At 37.6% G+C, this 17,439-nt stretch overlaps 1 protein-coding gene across 9 annotated transcripts in view; it reads left to right on the plus strand.

Annotated features, from left to right (window-relative positions):
* Positions 1-17,439, plus strand: part of ptprfb (protein tyrosine phosphatase receptor type Fb) — a 210,194-nt gene that overhangs the window by 99,310 nt on the left and 93,445 nt on the right. For all 9 annotated transcript variants that reach the window (XM_051912632.1, XM_051912656.1, XM_051912675.1 and 6 more), the window contains exons 3-4: positions 8,368-8,513; positions 9,523-9,664. In XM_051912632.1, coding sequence (XP_051768592.1) covers positions 8,368-8,513; positions 9,523-9,664 — 288 coding nt within the window. The remainder of the gene's footprint in view (positions 1-8,367; positions 8,514-9,522; positions 9,665-17,439) is intronic.

The raw sequence follows: 17,439 nt of genomic DNA on the forward strand, positions 1-17,439 counted from the left end.
TAGAATATTTCTCCTGCAACTCACCATCCACTAGATGAGTCCTCTGAGGAAAACGCTGGGTTAACACGGATTACGTGCAGGTCATAGCAAATAAAGCAGCCGGATTTATGACCATTTATGTTTGTGTCATAATTACACCCTTCGGTAACAGCGTGCCTGCAGTACGCAGACTCCTGAGGCTCTCTAGAATGGTCTCAGGCGATCACTTTGGGTTAACCTTTCAAAATAATTCCAATCTGGTGATATTTCATGGCTCCTTAATCTTTCATAGTGCCTGGCTGCCCTAAGCGTTCAGAGTCACCCAGAACTTCCTGTACCTTCTGTCTAGTGGAGTTCTCAGCCTGATGCTGCCTGCAAACCAGCCGTTATGCTCACTTATCTGTGTTCCCATGCAAACATTGCTCTTGTCCCTCTGCCAGTAGCGAGGCCCGGATGGTACAGGCCTATTGTGCGCATGCTTTCGATGTGCTATGCTCATCGTAACAATAGCCTTATGAGAGGCAAGCTGGAATGCACTCGCATCTAGCGCCGGTTTGTGTTTTAATATTGATGGTTCTGTCTAAACAGGAAGGTTTTCTCTGTGAGGCAGAATAACTCTATTGTTCTATCACGAGGGCCGAATAATGAGGTAGTAACGATATTCCCTCATGATTGCCCGTCTCGACTTTGATCCAATATCATGTCGACAGTGGGAAAGAGAGATAATGAGTCATGGCTTTGAAGACTCCAGGATGGGCACCGGTTTAAAGGCTGAAGTAATGCTAAACCTCCGCTAAATCGCCTGGTCATATGATACAGCTTACCTCTATTAACAGGAAGCTCTTTTTTTCATCAAGTTGTCAAGACACATGAGGGAACACGGAGCTAGTGCTTTTAGTAAATGATTTTTTTCCCCTCAGTTGCTACATGTGTACCCTCCACCCAAGCCGTGTAAGAACATTACTTAATCTTCATGTCAGTTCTGTCAGTTCTGACTTTCTTTCTTCTGTGGAAGATATTCTCACTCTATGGTCACTCTTTTCTGTGCAATTGTAATGAATTGAACAATAAACACATAGAAGCACTACGAAAGTATCATAACAGTAGTTTATATGTGTTTTCTGAAGTCATTCGACAACTTGTGATGAAAAGACCAAAATTTACAACCTAGACTCAATGGAAAAAAATGTGCTTCTGTCTACATTTTTTGCTAAACTCCAAAAATACCTATACAACAGTTTGCAGCTGAAACAAACACTAGTGGCAGTAAAACACCAACAACTTTTATTCCTTTTTACACAAATTTTAAGTACAGGGGAAGATTAGCGATTTAATATTTTCCAGCGGTTCCTTGCACAATACTACGTTGTGACCTCAAAACATTTTTACCATATTGCATGATGCATACACAAATATATTTTGATGTTTGCATCACATTAATCAGCTCCATATGAATGGGTTTTCTGATGTAGTAAACTTGCACTTGTGATTTGGAGTGATTGTGCACGAATCCGTGAGGCACGAGTCATGTTAAAAGGGTTCAAAGACTTGAACAAGCAAGCTAAAATGGCATGGTTGCTTCAGAAAACACATTTTTCATAATAAAACCTTGCCAGATTCACATTCCTATGCTTCAGATGAACCTGAATGTGATTTTAGCAAGACTCACTGGACATTATACTTAGAAAATGTTGTGAAACAAGCATGTTTTTCCAATGAGCATGTGTTAAAAATGTAAGTCGTTATTCATTGAAATTCTTTCCATCCAGTGAGTTGTTAACTTCTGTGAGCGGATCATCCACTCAAGAATCATATCAGTCTGATTCATGAATGAATCCACAACTGGATCATCTTGATTAATTGAAAAAATGGTGCCGCGAATGGCCACCTCGGTGTGGTTCTTTCCAATTCTTCGGGTTTTTTTTTTGGGGGGGGTTTTTTTTGGTTTTTTTTCTCAGTGTTTAGTCATGTCTGTACTTTCCTTCTCCACTGCTCCTGTCCCCAAGATTCCGATTCACTTAAAGCTCTGATTCAAAAAGTATGATATGTTCACAACATCACTCCCTTTTTCATGAATTCTCAAGATTGTCTGTGAATAACAACTTAACTATTGTATAACCTCAGTAGACTTGAGTTGTGTGGACTACTTTTAGGATACTTTTGTGGTGTTTTTTGAAGCTTGACAGTCTCAGTCCTCGTTCACTTTTATATTTGAAAGAGTGTCCTTCACCATTTCTTTTCCACGAAAAAAGGTTTGGAATGACACAAGAGTGAGTAAACCATGACAGAATTTTATTTTTTAGCTGAACTATCCCTTTAAGATAATTCTCCAGCAGTGTCTTAGGAGGAAAGCCATTACTTTAATGCTTCTCACAGAGGGATATGCATAATTGTGCTCAGAATTTGTGTTCCGCACATTCTCCTAAATAATTTAATAACATTAGAAAGTGGCGCACTCAACAGCATCCTAACACTGTAATCACTTAGGGAAAGAATTCCCACTGGGGATTGTTTTTCCTTTATTTTTTTAGTGCCTTACTTATCCGATCGTTTGTTTATCTCCGTCCTTCGGCCCATTGTGTTTCTCTCTCTCAAATCCTGCAAAAGCAAAGTGTTGATAAGTTGCATTTCAAACAACTTTCCCAGTCGATCATCACCTTCCCTAAAAGCATACCCGTCACGTGAGAGTTTGCCGTAGATGCCAATGCATCGAATTTAGCGAGGGAATTGTGCATGTTAATAAAGGAAACTGGAGATATTGAACCGATAGAGCAAAATGACTGGCTTGATGTAGAGTTAATTGAAAGCAAAATCCTGTTAAAGGTCTAAAACCCAGTTAATGGACAAGTTTCACTAAAACAACCGCAGCTGATAGCATCGGACACATTTCCGCTCAGCACACGAGTGAAAATGATAACTTGCTAATCTATTATTAATGAGAATGAATGGTTGGCTGCCTGCTTTGCGTATTGATCTTTGTACTCAATCCGGATCGGGTGTTTCTGCGGAGCGGGAATGCTGCTAATTGCTGGTGTCCATTTGTCGTCTCCACTCTAAAGCCTTTTTTCTTAAAAGCCGTATAAATGCTTAAAACATTGCTACAAAATTCAGATGCATTTTGCAACACAAGTCTCCTCCAGGGAAAGCCTTAAATTACCCATTTTGTAAATGGCCGCAACTTCAAGATGCAAGGAAAAACATGTTCGCAAGTAAAAGTAAAGTTTCATCTTGATCAGGATTTTGCTGCCCACGTGTCGGCCCCCCCCCCCCCCCCACCTTACATTGGCCACATGCCACTGTCTAAAGCATGACTCTAGTCTGTAGGAAATAAATGTCAACAGGTGTCCAAGGCCACCTGTTCTGGCGCCTGTGGATTTATTGAGTTGGTTAATACAAAAGGACTGGGACGACAGCAGAGCCACCTGGGAGGTCAGGGCCCGGTCCCTCTCATCTCCTCCTATGACCTGTGTTCTCAACAGAGTCTCTTTGTGCATCAAGTAACCCTGAGCCCCTCTGTCAATTCACAAACATGTTGAGGGCACAACTGCACTACACCAATCTGTTAGCTTTGAGACTTTTGAGGGCTCTACAAATGTTTCAAGAACACCTTAGATAATGTCACTGGCCATTGGAAAGGTCCTTTTGATTTCCAAATCAATGAGAATGTACTATAAACACTGCAATCAAATCGAATTTTTCTTGCTTCCCCAGGTTGCACTGTAAACCCGAAGTTGGGCTAACTCAAAAAATTTGAGTTATGATGTTCCCAATTTTAAGTAAGCAGAACTATCAAATTTTGAGTTTGTAGTACTCATGCATGTTAATTGCTCCTAACTTGAAGTACTGACTTAGCTAACTCATATTTTTTGATAGCAATTAACATGAAAGATTTAGTTAATTAACTTTTTTATTTTGAGTTCTTGCAAATCAAATAAGTTATTTACTTCACTGTAAACCCTAATAAGTTGTCAGAACTCAAAAAAGGTGAACGAGAACTTTTTTCAGAAAATGCCAACTTGCTAATTTGCTAACATGTTAATAATAGCATGGTATAGCACTTACTGAATGAGTACAGCACTTTAAAACATGTAACTTACCTGCTCTCAAACCAAGCAGCATGCGCCACTTGTCACAATGATGGTAACTCTCCAAAAACCCAGACAGAAACAGAACAGAAACTCTTCTAAACTAGCATAACAAAACATTAATCACTACTAAATCTCCTTTACCATTAATCTTGCACGAAAAAACATTATATAACTTAATTTTAGTATTTACTCTCCCTTTCGGGTGCCATGGGCAAAGCATGCTGGGAAATAGAAATCCCAGCCCAGTTTCAGTTAAACTCAAGTTAGTCTAAATTAAAATAAATGAGTTCATACAACTCAAAACAATGAAACAGTTCAGTTTACTTGAAATATGTCGGTGCTGTGAACTCAAAATAAAAAGAAAGTTCTAAATACTCATAACAGTTAATTTAACTGAACTAATTTGTTTAAGTTAAGGTTGTCCTAAACCAGTCAAGTTTTTTAAGCATTAGGGTTTGTTGTTCTTAATGTACCTACTTAAATTTTCAACATCACCTAGTGATCTTATTATTGGAAATCGCCTGATATTGCCTTTTTATGAATGATACAAATTGTTTTTATGCAAGTGTCTAATAACCAGTATGCAGAATAAAATTTTTGCTTTTTGACACTGTGTGAATGTTAAATAATTATCCAAACAAAATATACAAAAGTCTGTCTGTCTAAACCTTTATTATCTGCCTTTCCCTTGGACCTCTGTGGTTCATTCATGCATCTCATGTGCTTAAACTCTCAGCAGTTTATATGTACTTTAATTTGAAACATGTGCCCAGATGGGTTAATGCCTACTGATCCTCGCTTGTAAACAAAGGGGAAAACCCCGCACACGCTAATAGAAATGTCATGACAGATGTTAAAGGACTCTTGAATGTCAAACTAACACTAATCTCAAGCTTTAAATCTCACACACACCCAAGTATCCATGTTTTGGGAACTCCAAGCAATGGGAGTTTTTCCCATTAAACTAGAAGTTTTTCCCATTAAACTAGAAGTAGCTAACCATGATGGCTGCAACGAGGAGGCCGTAAGCTCCCCAAACTACCTTTCTACCCTCTTGTGTGGGTATAATGGAGATAAAAGTGGCCAGAAAAGCTTTTATGAGGGTATGTGTTGCTCTGTGATGCCAATCAAAGCAGTATCCAGAGGAACCGGCACGTAAATGTCATTTAAATGTCAGGCCAGCCAATACTCCTGTGGGTCATAGGGGTGCTGGTGTTGTACACATTGGCTTAGATTTTACAATGGATACACATACAGGTGCATACACATAAACAGCCTCGCAGATGTGGGCGTCTTCTACTCTGATATAGCTCCGGTGGGGGTTATGTCCTAGAGCAAGGGCAGCCCAAGCCACCCGGCACATTGTAGTGATGATTTAAATAACACCCCCTGTCTGCTAGTCAGTACTTCACCACCCTACCCGTAGGCTCTATGTTATGTTAACTAGGTATTGATTTTTTCTTCAGCACTACCCTTCTGATCCCAAAGTATAAAGGAGGAAGGACACCACTGCGGTGGCACCGTATTCCCTCTGCTTGTTCCCTCCGAGAAAATCATATGTACTACTGCATGTAGTCTCCACACTGCTGTAATTCATCTCTCCCTTGACTAAGAGAGGATTAGATTCCCACCGTGGACCACCCGCTAGGACATTGTGATCTATTCCAACATGTCCCGTGGTTCACTGGAGATGTTTCCCTGTGATAATGGATTTTGCGTTGTCCTCCTTATGATCGAGATTATCAGAAATCATGAGATCAGGCTAAAGGTGGTTTTCAGGGTCTTGTTTGTATATTTTATATTTAATGTAGGTGATGTTACAGATGTGACTCCATGTTCTATTAGATTAAATAGGTTGGGTTTCTGATCTGAAGTCGTTAGTGAATGATTCTTAGGGAATTGTAACTACAAGTGGTACGTCTAGTATAATATTTAATATTCTTTTCTTATTTTTTATTTATTTTTGCTGGCTGATGCAAAAAAAAAAAAAAAAAGTTTTTTTATTTTTTTTAATTAGTCTAAAAGTGAATCTCTAAAATTCTACTTTTCTAAAAAAAAAAAAAAAAAAAAAAGTATTTTATATTTCAATATTCCCTCTTAAACTGATTTTTGATCTATATTTATTGTAAAAAAAAAAAAAAAAGCTTTTTACAGATAAATTTGAATTCAATGTTTCTCAGGTTTATACATTAATAGGTGAATAGAAAAAAAAAATAGATATATATATTATTTACATAAGTGAATAAAATTACTTAAGTTTACTTTGGCTTGTGTATATTGACAATACAATACAGTGCCATTATGGAAAACAAGTTGTCTTTAATATATGATGCTTACTTTTTACATTATTATTATTATTATTATTATTGGACATTTATATAATGTTAATGATATTATTTACATTATATATTATATATTATTTTTTATTAATTTTGTTTCTCAAAAAACTACTTAATACTCTTTCCAGACTGAATTTTCAAATCTGTCCTTGCAGAATAGCACACATCTTATAAGGTCAAACACTGGCCTGATTGTCCTTGAAGATTATTTCCCACCCTTGTGAGAGCAACTACAAAGAGTTTGCTTGTAGTTTTTTTGATAATATCTCTATATCATGATGTTTATATCTGGTTGTACCGTGAGATTCACCTTTCACCCGCATCACCCACTATTTCCGCAGAATGTTGCGTAGTAGCTGCGATTCTGCCAAATGGTTTTGTTGGCATCAGTGTCTCTAAAAACAGGACATTACATGTTTTAAATGACTCAGGCGATGCATGTGGGTTTTTATCTTCACACCGCCCTACCTGGCTTGAGCAGTGATGAAACGTTCCATTGTTGTTTGTATTGTAAATGCATGACAAAGACGCAGGGTGTGTGAGCTGCTCTCCCAGAAAGCCATGAGCTGCAGCGTGCTCTGACTGGCCTCTTTAAAAACAACCCCGAATGTTGTTTGGCTACTGGTTGTTTGGCTACTACGTTTCTCCTTTCTAATACAGAATGAAATGTTTTCATTCTTTATATGTCCACGTGTGAGTGTTTGTAAATTCTTGAGGCTATTTTTGGCTGTTGAATCACATTGACAGTGTTTCTTTTGTGTTTTCTAGGACTGCCAGTTTAATTTTGTGTGATTATTAAAAGAAGCAAGAAATTCTGTCATTTTAACACTTGTTTTGTGATTGTATAAAAATGATTGACAATTAAATGTACACAATTAATGTATATTTTATAGGGCTGTCAGTGTTTACACTTCAGAGTTGTTTAATTATAGTTAAATATAGTAAATTATAATGTGACAAAATAGCTGTGTTTCCACTGTCGGGCCAGGGCTAACAACGTGCCGTACAGGTCCAATAGCCTCATACCTCGAGCAGTAATTTATTAATTTGTGTCAGGAGTGCACATCAACAATTGTGAATCAAACTGGTATTTATCATTGTCTCGCATAAAAAGAGAACACACATAGTTATTTAGTTTCGCCAGCTTCCGTTTATTTGTGATCACAGGAATGCACAAACCATCTCCATTTTGGCTTTAAGTCCAAAGGCTTACACATTTAGAAAAAATATTGATAAAATATATGTTTACGTCATTTCTTTAGAAAAAATGAGCATTTTAAATCTCTTAAATGTTGAGGGTAACTGGTAGCCTGATATGATAACATGGGAAAATGAGAAGCGGTGTTGACCCTGCTCCGATAAACTTGATCATGACCGCTCATCAAGCCCCAGTTGGCCCGCTTTGGACCAAGGTGTTCATTGGGCCAAAAAACCCCTGGCCGTTGACACCTATGAGGCCTGATCAAGCCCTGGAAGTGACAGTGGAAACGTGCCTAATGTGATCTTTTATCATCTTCTTGGTTTTATAATTAATCGTACTAAATTAATGGGCTAAAATGACATCTCAAGATCTAGACGGAGTCCATCAGAACACAACGCAGGGTTCTCGAGACGTTGAACTATTTTTGTCTCGACACAACATCTTAACATGCTGCTTATAACTGCCTCATTGAGTCTTTTTGTGAATTTTTTTTTTTTTTTTTTTTTTTATAAATAAGTTGTCACAATGTTTATTTTGTCAATAAGAAGCTGTCATACAGAGAATGGGACATTCTGAGAAGTATCAAGTAACTTGTGGGTGAAAGTCTCTCTCAGGCTCAGCTGTATGTGTTAACTTAGTTCCAGTGTAAAGGATACCCGTTCATAACTAGTTTAACAAAATTTTGTGCGACCACAATCCAGGAACTAATGGCTGCTCTCTTTCTCTTTTTTTTTTCCTTCTTTTCACCTCACTTTTCAAGGCTTGCCAAATTTCATCAAATCTCCAGAGGACCAGACGGGGATTTCAGGAGGAGTGGCATCCTTTGTGTGCCAAGCAGCGGGTGAGCCCAAGCCTCGGATCACTTGGATGAAGAAAGGAAAGAAAGTTAGCTCCCAGCGCTTTGAGGTGACTGTCTTTCCCTGCCTCTCCTTAGCATGTCAGTGTCTCTCCTATGCTGCATCATCATGATGCCTTTCTTCTCTCCATCATCAGGCATTTGCGCAACAGTCTTGTTTTTCTTCTTACCCTCTTACGCTGATATATTCTTTGGTGTTGCCATCAACCACCTCACACCCCTCTGTGTTGTCCCTCTATTCCCTTCGCCCTATTTCCTATTCTATCTGTGTTAGGGTTTGAAGTGAGATCCTAATATAAGTAAATAAAACCATTAACCTTTCACCTATTTCAGAGCAGTGCTTATTTTATTTATTTATTCATTCAATTACTTACAAACATTTTAGCGAATATATATATATATATATATATATATATATATATATATATATAACACAAAACTTAAAAAAAAAAAAAAATCACACTTAAAAATATCAAAAATTGTATTTTACAACAAACATTTGTTTTTGTTGTTTTTGTAATCTATTGAAATGGTATTCATAGATTTTTAAGTGTGTCTTCATTGTTCGATATTCTTTGGAGCTGCTTTTTGTCAAATACTGTCAAAATATATTGAGAGAATGTTGGCAAGCCCTGCTCTTAATCTAAACTTAATCTCAGTGCACACAGATCTCCATGTGGGAGGAGAACACATTAGCCTAAACACACTAAATGTATAACCTCCTAAGTATTCTTTAAGTGTCTAAGGTATTCCAGCCCCATACACACCTTGCTGACTTCAGGTCTTCTGCACCACAACAGGGCTGTAAAATATTATATATATGTAAAAGCATATTTTTTACACATGAAAAAATAAAGCCCATTCCATCAACACAATATCCGCCTGGGATAGACGTGGCAGTTCTAGGAGAATAACTCCAGACAGTAGTTGGCTGAAAGTTCAGAGGGGGGTGATTAAAGATCCACCGCTCTTTGAAGATATACGATCTGTCTGAGGCTTTGTTGTAAATTCAAGACGAGAAGAGAGAAAAATATTTGATGGTGTGTCTTTCTTTCTCAGGTGATTGAATTTGATGACGGCTCGGGCTCAGTTCTCCGCATACAGCCGCTGCGCACTCACAGGGACGAGGCCATCTATGAGTGCACAGCCACCAACAGCGTGGGAGAAATCAACACCAGCGCCAAACTCACTGTGCTGGAAGGTGAGATGTCCCACTGGGCATTTAATGGCACTTGCTTTGACCAATATTTCATACATTTCTGGCTTTTTTGCATGAGCTTTTGCCATCAGTTGGACAGGAAATGACAGGAGAAGATGGGGTGGGGTTGTAAAATGACCCAAGCTGGATTTGAACTCTACCCACCAGGCCACACATAATCCACTAACTATAACAAGTGATAGAATTATTGTTTTATATATATATATATAATATATATATATATATATATATATATATATATATATATATATATATATATATATATATAATAATAATAATAATAATAATAATAATAATAATAATAAATATAAATATATATATATATATATATATATATATAATAATAATAATAATAATAAATATATATATATATATATATATATATATATATATATATATATATATAAAACAAGTTAATTCTAAAAATTGAAACCTCATATCTCCAAAAATGCTTTTGGCTTTATATATGGTCAGACACTTGCATGTGTCATTATTAGTAACAACAAAATATAGATTAATCCTTATTAAAGTTACAAAAGTTATTCAGTCAAGATCAATAAGTGATTTTCTTTTTCTTTTGTTCTTTGATTAACAGTAATGACACAGACGGCAGCAGGAATATTAGGCTGCTGTCACTTTAAGACCGAATGCACTGATCCAATATACAGTTACACATGCGTTTTCTTTCTTAACTGTTTACCTTCGCTTAAGACGTAATCGACTGTGTTTACGAGGATATTTTGACAAATTTGTGTGCATTTGTCCGTTCAAGCGCAAATAGACGTGAAAGAGACCTCAATTCAGTATCCGTGCACTATATGAGAGGCAGCCTTTTCTGGATGTGCCCAGCACAGAAAACAGCGTGCGAGTGCCAAATTGAGTCCTCTTTCACATCTTCTTGCATTTGGTTTAAAACCACATTAAAATGCGCACACAGGAATTAATTAGCGGAATCGAAATTTTAATTTCATAACAAGTATCCGATTCCTGACATTAAGCATCCAATTCCAGAATTGGAATCAATTTTCGATTCCTAACCCTATTGACCGCCGAATTTTGGACATAGGTGTTTTGTCCATCATTAGAACAGCCTCATCTGAGGCAGTGTGTACTGCATTACGTTTTCATCTACTTACAGGTTATAAAGTTTACTGTAGCTATGTGGGTGCTCAGTTTTTTTTCTGTCATTTGGCCAAAATCTCATGTTATTGAAGATGAAGTGCTACACACAGGTTATTTAACACCGTACTGGCTGTGACTCAGCGACAAATGCTAGACTAGTAAGACACTCTTCTCAGCTGCCCAAATACATGAAACCTTAGCCTTTATATAGTGTTTCTTTAGTAAAGAAAGCACTGTACTTATTCAAAGAACCAGTTCTTTATTACACTTGCATTGCAAACAAGCAGTGATGGTCCAAACTGCATGAGTTATGAGGTTTTACTGATGAGTCCAATGGAGTTATGAGGTTTAGTCACATGCACTTTTTAATACTTTTCATTGGTTAGATATTTGCAAAACTCACAGACAGACCCAAATTGTGACCAAAAGTAATGATTTATTAAATAAATAAATAAAAATGAATGGAGATGTGGTTTCTGCCCGGCAACTTCGATAAAGTGTCTTGCGTCAATAGTAGTGTCTAAGTATTAAGTTGTGAATCCTGATTTAAGAATAACCCCTGACCCATTTTTCTATGCAAGCCATTGGATCTTGCCCCATGTTTAGAGATACATTTATGTGCTGAGAAATAAGAGTGAAGCATGAAGTGGGAATATGAGAGTGTGATAAAATGTCAACAATTCAACCACTATTAAAATGAATATCTTAAAATATCTCTCAGAATTCCTTGTAGTAACGGCTGACCCACCCCAGCACCATGTGTTTGGTATTACACACGTGCTCCCATTGTAATCCCTTTAATCTTATTTTTCCTCCGTGTATGAGCACACAAAGGCCATTTAGTTGAAATTAGAAGCCCTGAATGAAGAAATCATCTGATGAATGTTGAGTCCTGTTCAGAGAGGAAGAGGAAGAGAGCGGTGCCATACTGAAGGCAGGCCGTATGGCACTTTTAGATGCTTTCCACAGTGAAGTGGATAAGTTGGACGCCCACAGGATCCTGCAGGACAGAATGAACTCTATTTATAGCTCATTGTTCATAGCGAGCAATGCATCATTTGTGTCCTACAGCAATGCTGAAAGACCAGCACAAAGGAGAAGTTGAATGATAATGATGTTCTCTAATGACTTACTAAAGGATGTCCTCTGCGGCACATTTGGAGGATCTTGGGAATCTCTGCCAGAAATGCAGTCGTCTCATCTTAAGCTCATAGAAATGATATTAGGCTGAAATATAACACATTCATTTATATCACAGTTTAACCAGGGTAGAACTGTGGTGCTTGCACTGCTTTAAATACAAAAAAGTACAGTGTGTTTTTTTTTCTTAGGAACTAGAACCTTCCTAATTTTCTTGGAAATGTAAATAACATGGTATATGAATATGATAATAATTCAGTACCACGATCTATTTCACAATATACAGTCAGCCAATCATTATCACAGAATAAACACCAGCAGGATTATCAGGACCTCTGGCATAAAAGGGTTTTTACTTAGGGGGAAAAAAGGACATTAAATGTTAAAATTGAGTTCAGCAGTCATCATACAAAATATTTGACCACATATCGCATGATTAGTATAGTAGCCATGTAAAAGCATAAGCAATAGAGTTTTTTGTTTTGTTGTGTTTTGGTTTGATTAGTTTGGTCTGGTTTGGTTGCAAGGTGGCAGAAAAATAGACTTTATTGCTCAAACAACAAGCCATTATGTGCTTAAGAGAGTTTAACTTCTTAAAGTTGAATGACCTGATTTACAGACTTTTGTTAATGTGCTAGAACTTGTTTGTCACAGGAATCACTCCCACCTGAGTTTAGCTGGTCAAACACAGCTTAGGAATATGTGAGTCACTGCGTCTGCCTTTCTAATTAGCTACTTGAATCATATTGCTAAACAATTAATGTGAACTTAACATAATTGATCCCAATTTAAACAGATGGCAGTTACAAGAGCATTTCGTCTATGATTATGATTTGTATGGTTGCTCTAAAAGTGCGAACAAGTTCTTTTCCTCGGAGGGCCACTAATGCATCCTAACACGCCTTTAGGGCTTGCACGTCACCGAGACTACACGTCGTGTGGAATACCAGCAGGTTTCATTTCAACTTCCAGGCTGCACTTCCACCAAGGTTGTGGGCATTAGTTGCTCACAGCTGTTGCCTGTTGAATAAAAATTTGCCATACCTCTCTTGTAATCACATTGTGCGGATGCCAACATGGGCCTCTGTGTGAATTCATAATGACTTCGTCTAGCTGCACCCCATTTGTGCTCCTCATTTCTCTATAGCAGAGAAATTTGACATTACTGACATTCAAGGACTGCAGTGAAGACTGAATGCAGAGCAGTTTGTTACATGTACCTTTTGCATTGTTCAGTTTAATCATTTCCATTCCATCCGCTAAATCACAATCAGAAGGTATAACTCTTGGTGAATATGCCCACATGAACCTTTTTCTACATCCCTCCAAATGGTTAAAAGAGTTCATCTCTCATTCATTTCATGCTTTTGTCTTGTGTCAGACTGACGTGATGATGTGCATGCTTTCATGTATCACATAGTGAGGAATTAGAAAGATTCTCACTGAACCCACAGGAATGCTTTTAAATGATGGATCAGTGGAATATTTCTGTACATTAAAGATGCGGTTTCCTCATTAGATATCCTTTTCAAGAGCTCTACTGGTGTGCGCTCCTGGAGTTCTTGTCTTTCAAAGTGGCTCAAACTCAACAGTGTAATTGGTAAACATTACTCATATTGTCAGTGAATGAATATTGAATTAGCAATTTGGAGAAAAGTCCATGTTTGGGAATCGTAACGATTCTAGTGCTGATTTAGATTCCATTAGCAATTCTTTTTGTAATTTCAAGGAAGAACGAATGAACAATTATTGAAAAACAATTCATATTGCATTCTCTACCCTCAGCTACCTGTTTGGTCTCAGATTTCAGGCTACGGAACTGTTTAGTTCTTATAAAATCAGATTATATTATACAGTTCTTTGGAAAAACAGGTTATTACTTGTTCACATTATCTGCATCCAACTGCTTTGCTGTCTTTATCACTCTTAAATCTTATTATTAGTTCTGTGTTTTTGTGTTAATTTACTAGTTCACTGTTTGTGAAACATGTCATGTGTTGCTCATATGTGGGGGGGAGTATGAAGTATAAAGGATTTTTCCACTGCAAAGTATTCATGAGGAACAATGAATCACACTTTTGAAAACTGACTCACTGTAGAGAGAAAATAAAATACATACTGATTGTTTTAGGAGGCTCTGATTTTATTCCAATGTTTATTCGCATTGGTGGAACAATGCAAATTCTAGAATTTTTTATAAAACCAAATGTCATGGGAATTCTGGTATTTATTTGTTTGGATTTCTAAGAAGCCTGCTCTGATGAAGACTGGGTCCAGTCCCTTAAAATACTAGTTCTAAATATTTTTTCCAGCTAGTCAAGTACAGGCAACGACCACTCTGGATCATTACCGCCCACCATTTACTGACACATTTGTCAACGACTGCACAACATCACAGTGTAGTTAATTACAACAAGCTTTAGAATTTTTTCCTGACATGAATGACAGTTCAGGTCATTTTCCTGAATGAAAACTTTTCGTTTTCCTTGAAGGGCATCATTTGCTTATGCACATTCCAGGGAAGCGCTCTCACGCAACACACACAGACCCCCTGCTCTACAGGTGTGGTCTCCAACTGCTTCTCTGGCTTCAGTCAACGGTCCGTGTCACGAGTTTAATTTCTCCCACCATCTGCTGGCTTGAAGCCCAGCGCTGTAGATCATGAGCGTTTGACAGTTACAAACTGCGTCTGTCGAGCGCGGCCTCTCCCAAGGACTCGTGCAATATGGCTGGGTGGATTCACTCACCTGGAGTCTCTATCGGCATCCCTGCTGCATTTTCGAGGGCTTTGTGGTTTAAGTTACAGGATTTTGAATAAAGACTAGTTTGAGTTGCAGCTTTAACCTGCGGCTTGATTCACAATCCAAATTAAAGGCTGTTTTCCATAATTATGACTAACATCAGTAATTAATCCTGACAGAACGTGTTTGTAGCTGCCAGATCTGATTGGAGTCTCTAGCGATTTACTATAGCAGATGTGTTTACAACCCTTGTCTATATAGTGAGCTCCTTCTAGTCCAGTTTAGTTTGGAGGAAGTGACCTCAGATGTGTGACACAGGCTTTAAATCTGTAGTGCTATAGAGTGGCCATTCTCTGACTGATGTTGCTCTGGTAATTGTGAATAAGCAGCCCTGTGGCTCTGACAGCCATGCTCACTAGGCCGCATAATTGGAACAGTTCACACTTTGAGTCGTCGTATGTCCGACAGCCTGGTCAATGTAGCTTCAGGGTGAAATGATCGTAGGCTTTCAGTTTCAAAGGCTAAATAACTAGAATAATGTAGTCTGGTGAACAGGTGAGAAAATGTGAGGGTAAAAATATGTGAAATTATATGATTAGACAATAAAATATAAGAGGCTGTGTTGTATAGTGAACAGTCACAGCTAGGGTTTGCATACCTTTTCAGGGCCGATTAAACACGGTTTACAATGCCTATACACACACACACACACACACACACACACACACACACACACACACACACACACCATGGTCTGTCTGAATACTCTAAAAATGAGTGATATATTATATATATATATATATATATTACTTTTTAATGTCACATTTTGTAATATTTGCATTTTTTTATTTTTGTATTATGGATTATTTTCTCATCCGCTTTTATGAGGAGGCACTGCATCCCTTCCCTATAGAATTGTTATCTTAGAATTACCCCGTAGTGATAGATGCACCTTTTTATATTTGAGCCCTTGAGATACTCTGCACGTACCTGTATACATTGGATTGATTTTAATAACTTTGATGTAGTTGAATTGTGCAGCAAGCACTAGGAAACTACAAGTATTGGATCTGACTCGATATCGGCAGAAATAGAAAACTTATTTTAAATTGTACTAATAATTCACAATATTATTAGTAGTGGTTTGGCTGTGTTTCTAATCAAATAAATGCAGCCTTGGTCAGCATAAAAGACTTTTCAAAAATATTAAAATATCTTACCAACTTCAAACTTTTGAACATTTTATATATATATTGTATATATAATATTGAACTTTAAAATATGTTTAACGATAAAAATGTATTTACTTCTATTGGTATCTGAGAACATCTGCAGATGGAACAAAAATATTCAAATTGAATCTTTTACTTAAGCAAAATGTATTCAAACTCTTAAGATGCAACTGGGGTGGAAAAACGAACAAAAATGCAAATTGCATGGGACGTTCAAAGGCTGTGAGTGATATACGTTCAAATTCTGTGGTTATCTGCAGTGCTTCAGGTCGTGAGATTGTTGGTCTGTCAATTTGGTAGGAGTGGCAGCTATACAGTCTGTTTTATCTTTAGTTTGATTAGCTCCGTGTCAGAGCTCTAGCACAGCCTGAAGAGAAGATGCGTTAATAGAGAGGTTCATGTGTTTGATCAGTGTTGTTCTGTCAGCAAACTGAAAGAATAAGTAAAGGCTGTCACATGAACCCAGCTGAGGGGGCTTCATTTTCATGTTACACAATTCTCCGTAACTTTCAGCGACACTATAAAGCAAACTCTTTTGGAAGTGGTTCAGCTAAACAGGTGTTTGAATGTATCAGCACTGCTTTGTTTTAGGGGATTTTTTTTTTTTAAGAAGGGTATTTTAGATTTTATATAATTTCTTAATGTTTATAATTTATTGATCATAATTTTTACTTATTATAATTTATATACTTTTTATTTTATTACTTTATTTGCAATTATATTGATTCAAATGTACTATAATTAGTATTATATATTATTTTTTGATAAGACACTTAACATAAAAACACTGTTGTTTTTGCTGATGGCCTCTACGTGACCAGGATGTTAGTTCCGTTCGTGCTCTCTACATTTGAATAAGGTGCTCTATAAGAGATAGCAGATCGTGTGATTTCCACACGGCTGTCATGGCTCAAGGTGACTCGGGCTGTTGCGCTTGAGTGGAGTGAGCAGATCACCCTTCGGTTGTGGTAATGGGTCACACATGTGCTGTTATGTACAAACCAGTGTGCTGTAGCATAAATAACAGCTACACGCCTGTGGCAGAGCTGTAGATCATACCGAGACGCAAGAAACTGGAGGACACACAGGAAGAAGGGCGAGACAGAGAGAGGAATAACCAGAAAGACAGACCCATTCGGATAGAGGAGGGAGAGAGCGACCAATGTCGCACCTACCTAATATTGATTAAGTGACTGTTGGAAAGAAGTCAGCCTGAATATTCTGGCCAGCAAGAAAAAGTGTATTATTTTAAAGGTCATGGCATGCATTACACCTCTTTCCTCGCCACTGACTTAGATAAACAGCGTGCTGCTGAAATATTGCAGACGGGACTCCGCCACTCCTAGGGTGCGGTTCACCTTTACACACGCTGCTTTGTTATTTACTGCATGTGTCTGTGAGGTTACAGATCTGCACGGCCAATTATACCATTTAAAGGCGAGGATGTTCCGGGCAACTATTGATTTTACTTGGTCTGTTTTCTACCTTTAGTTTGATCCTTATGAATTCCTAGCTGTGCTCA

Source organism: Ctenopharyngodon idella, chromosome 2, assembly GCF_019924925.1.
Source record: "Ctenopharyngodon idella isolate HZGC_01 chromosome 2, HZGC01, whole genome shotgun sequence".
NCBI lineage: Eukaryota > Metazoa > Chordata > Actinopteri > Cypriniformes > Xenocyprididae > Ctenopharyngodon > Ctenopharyngodon idella.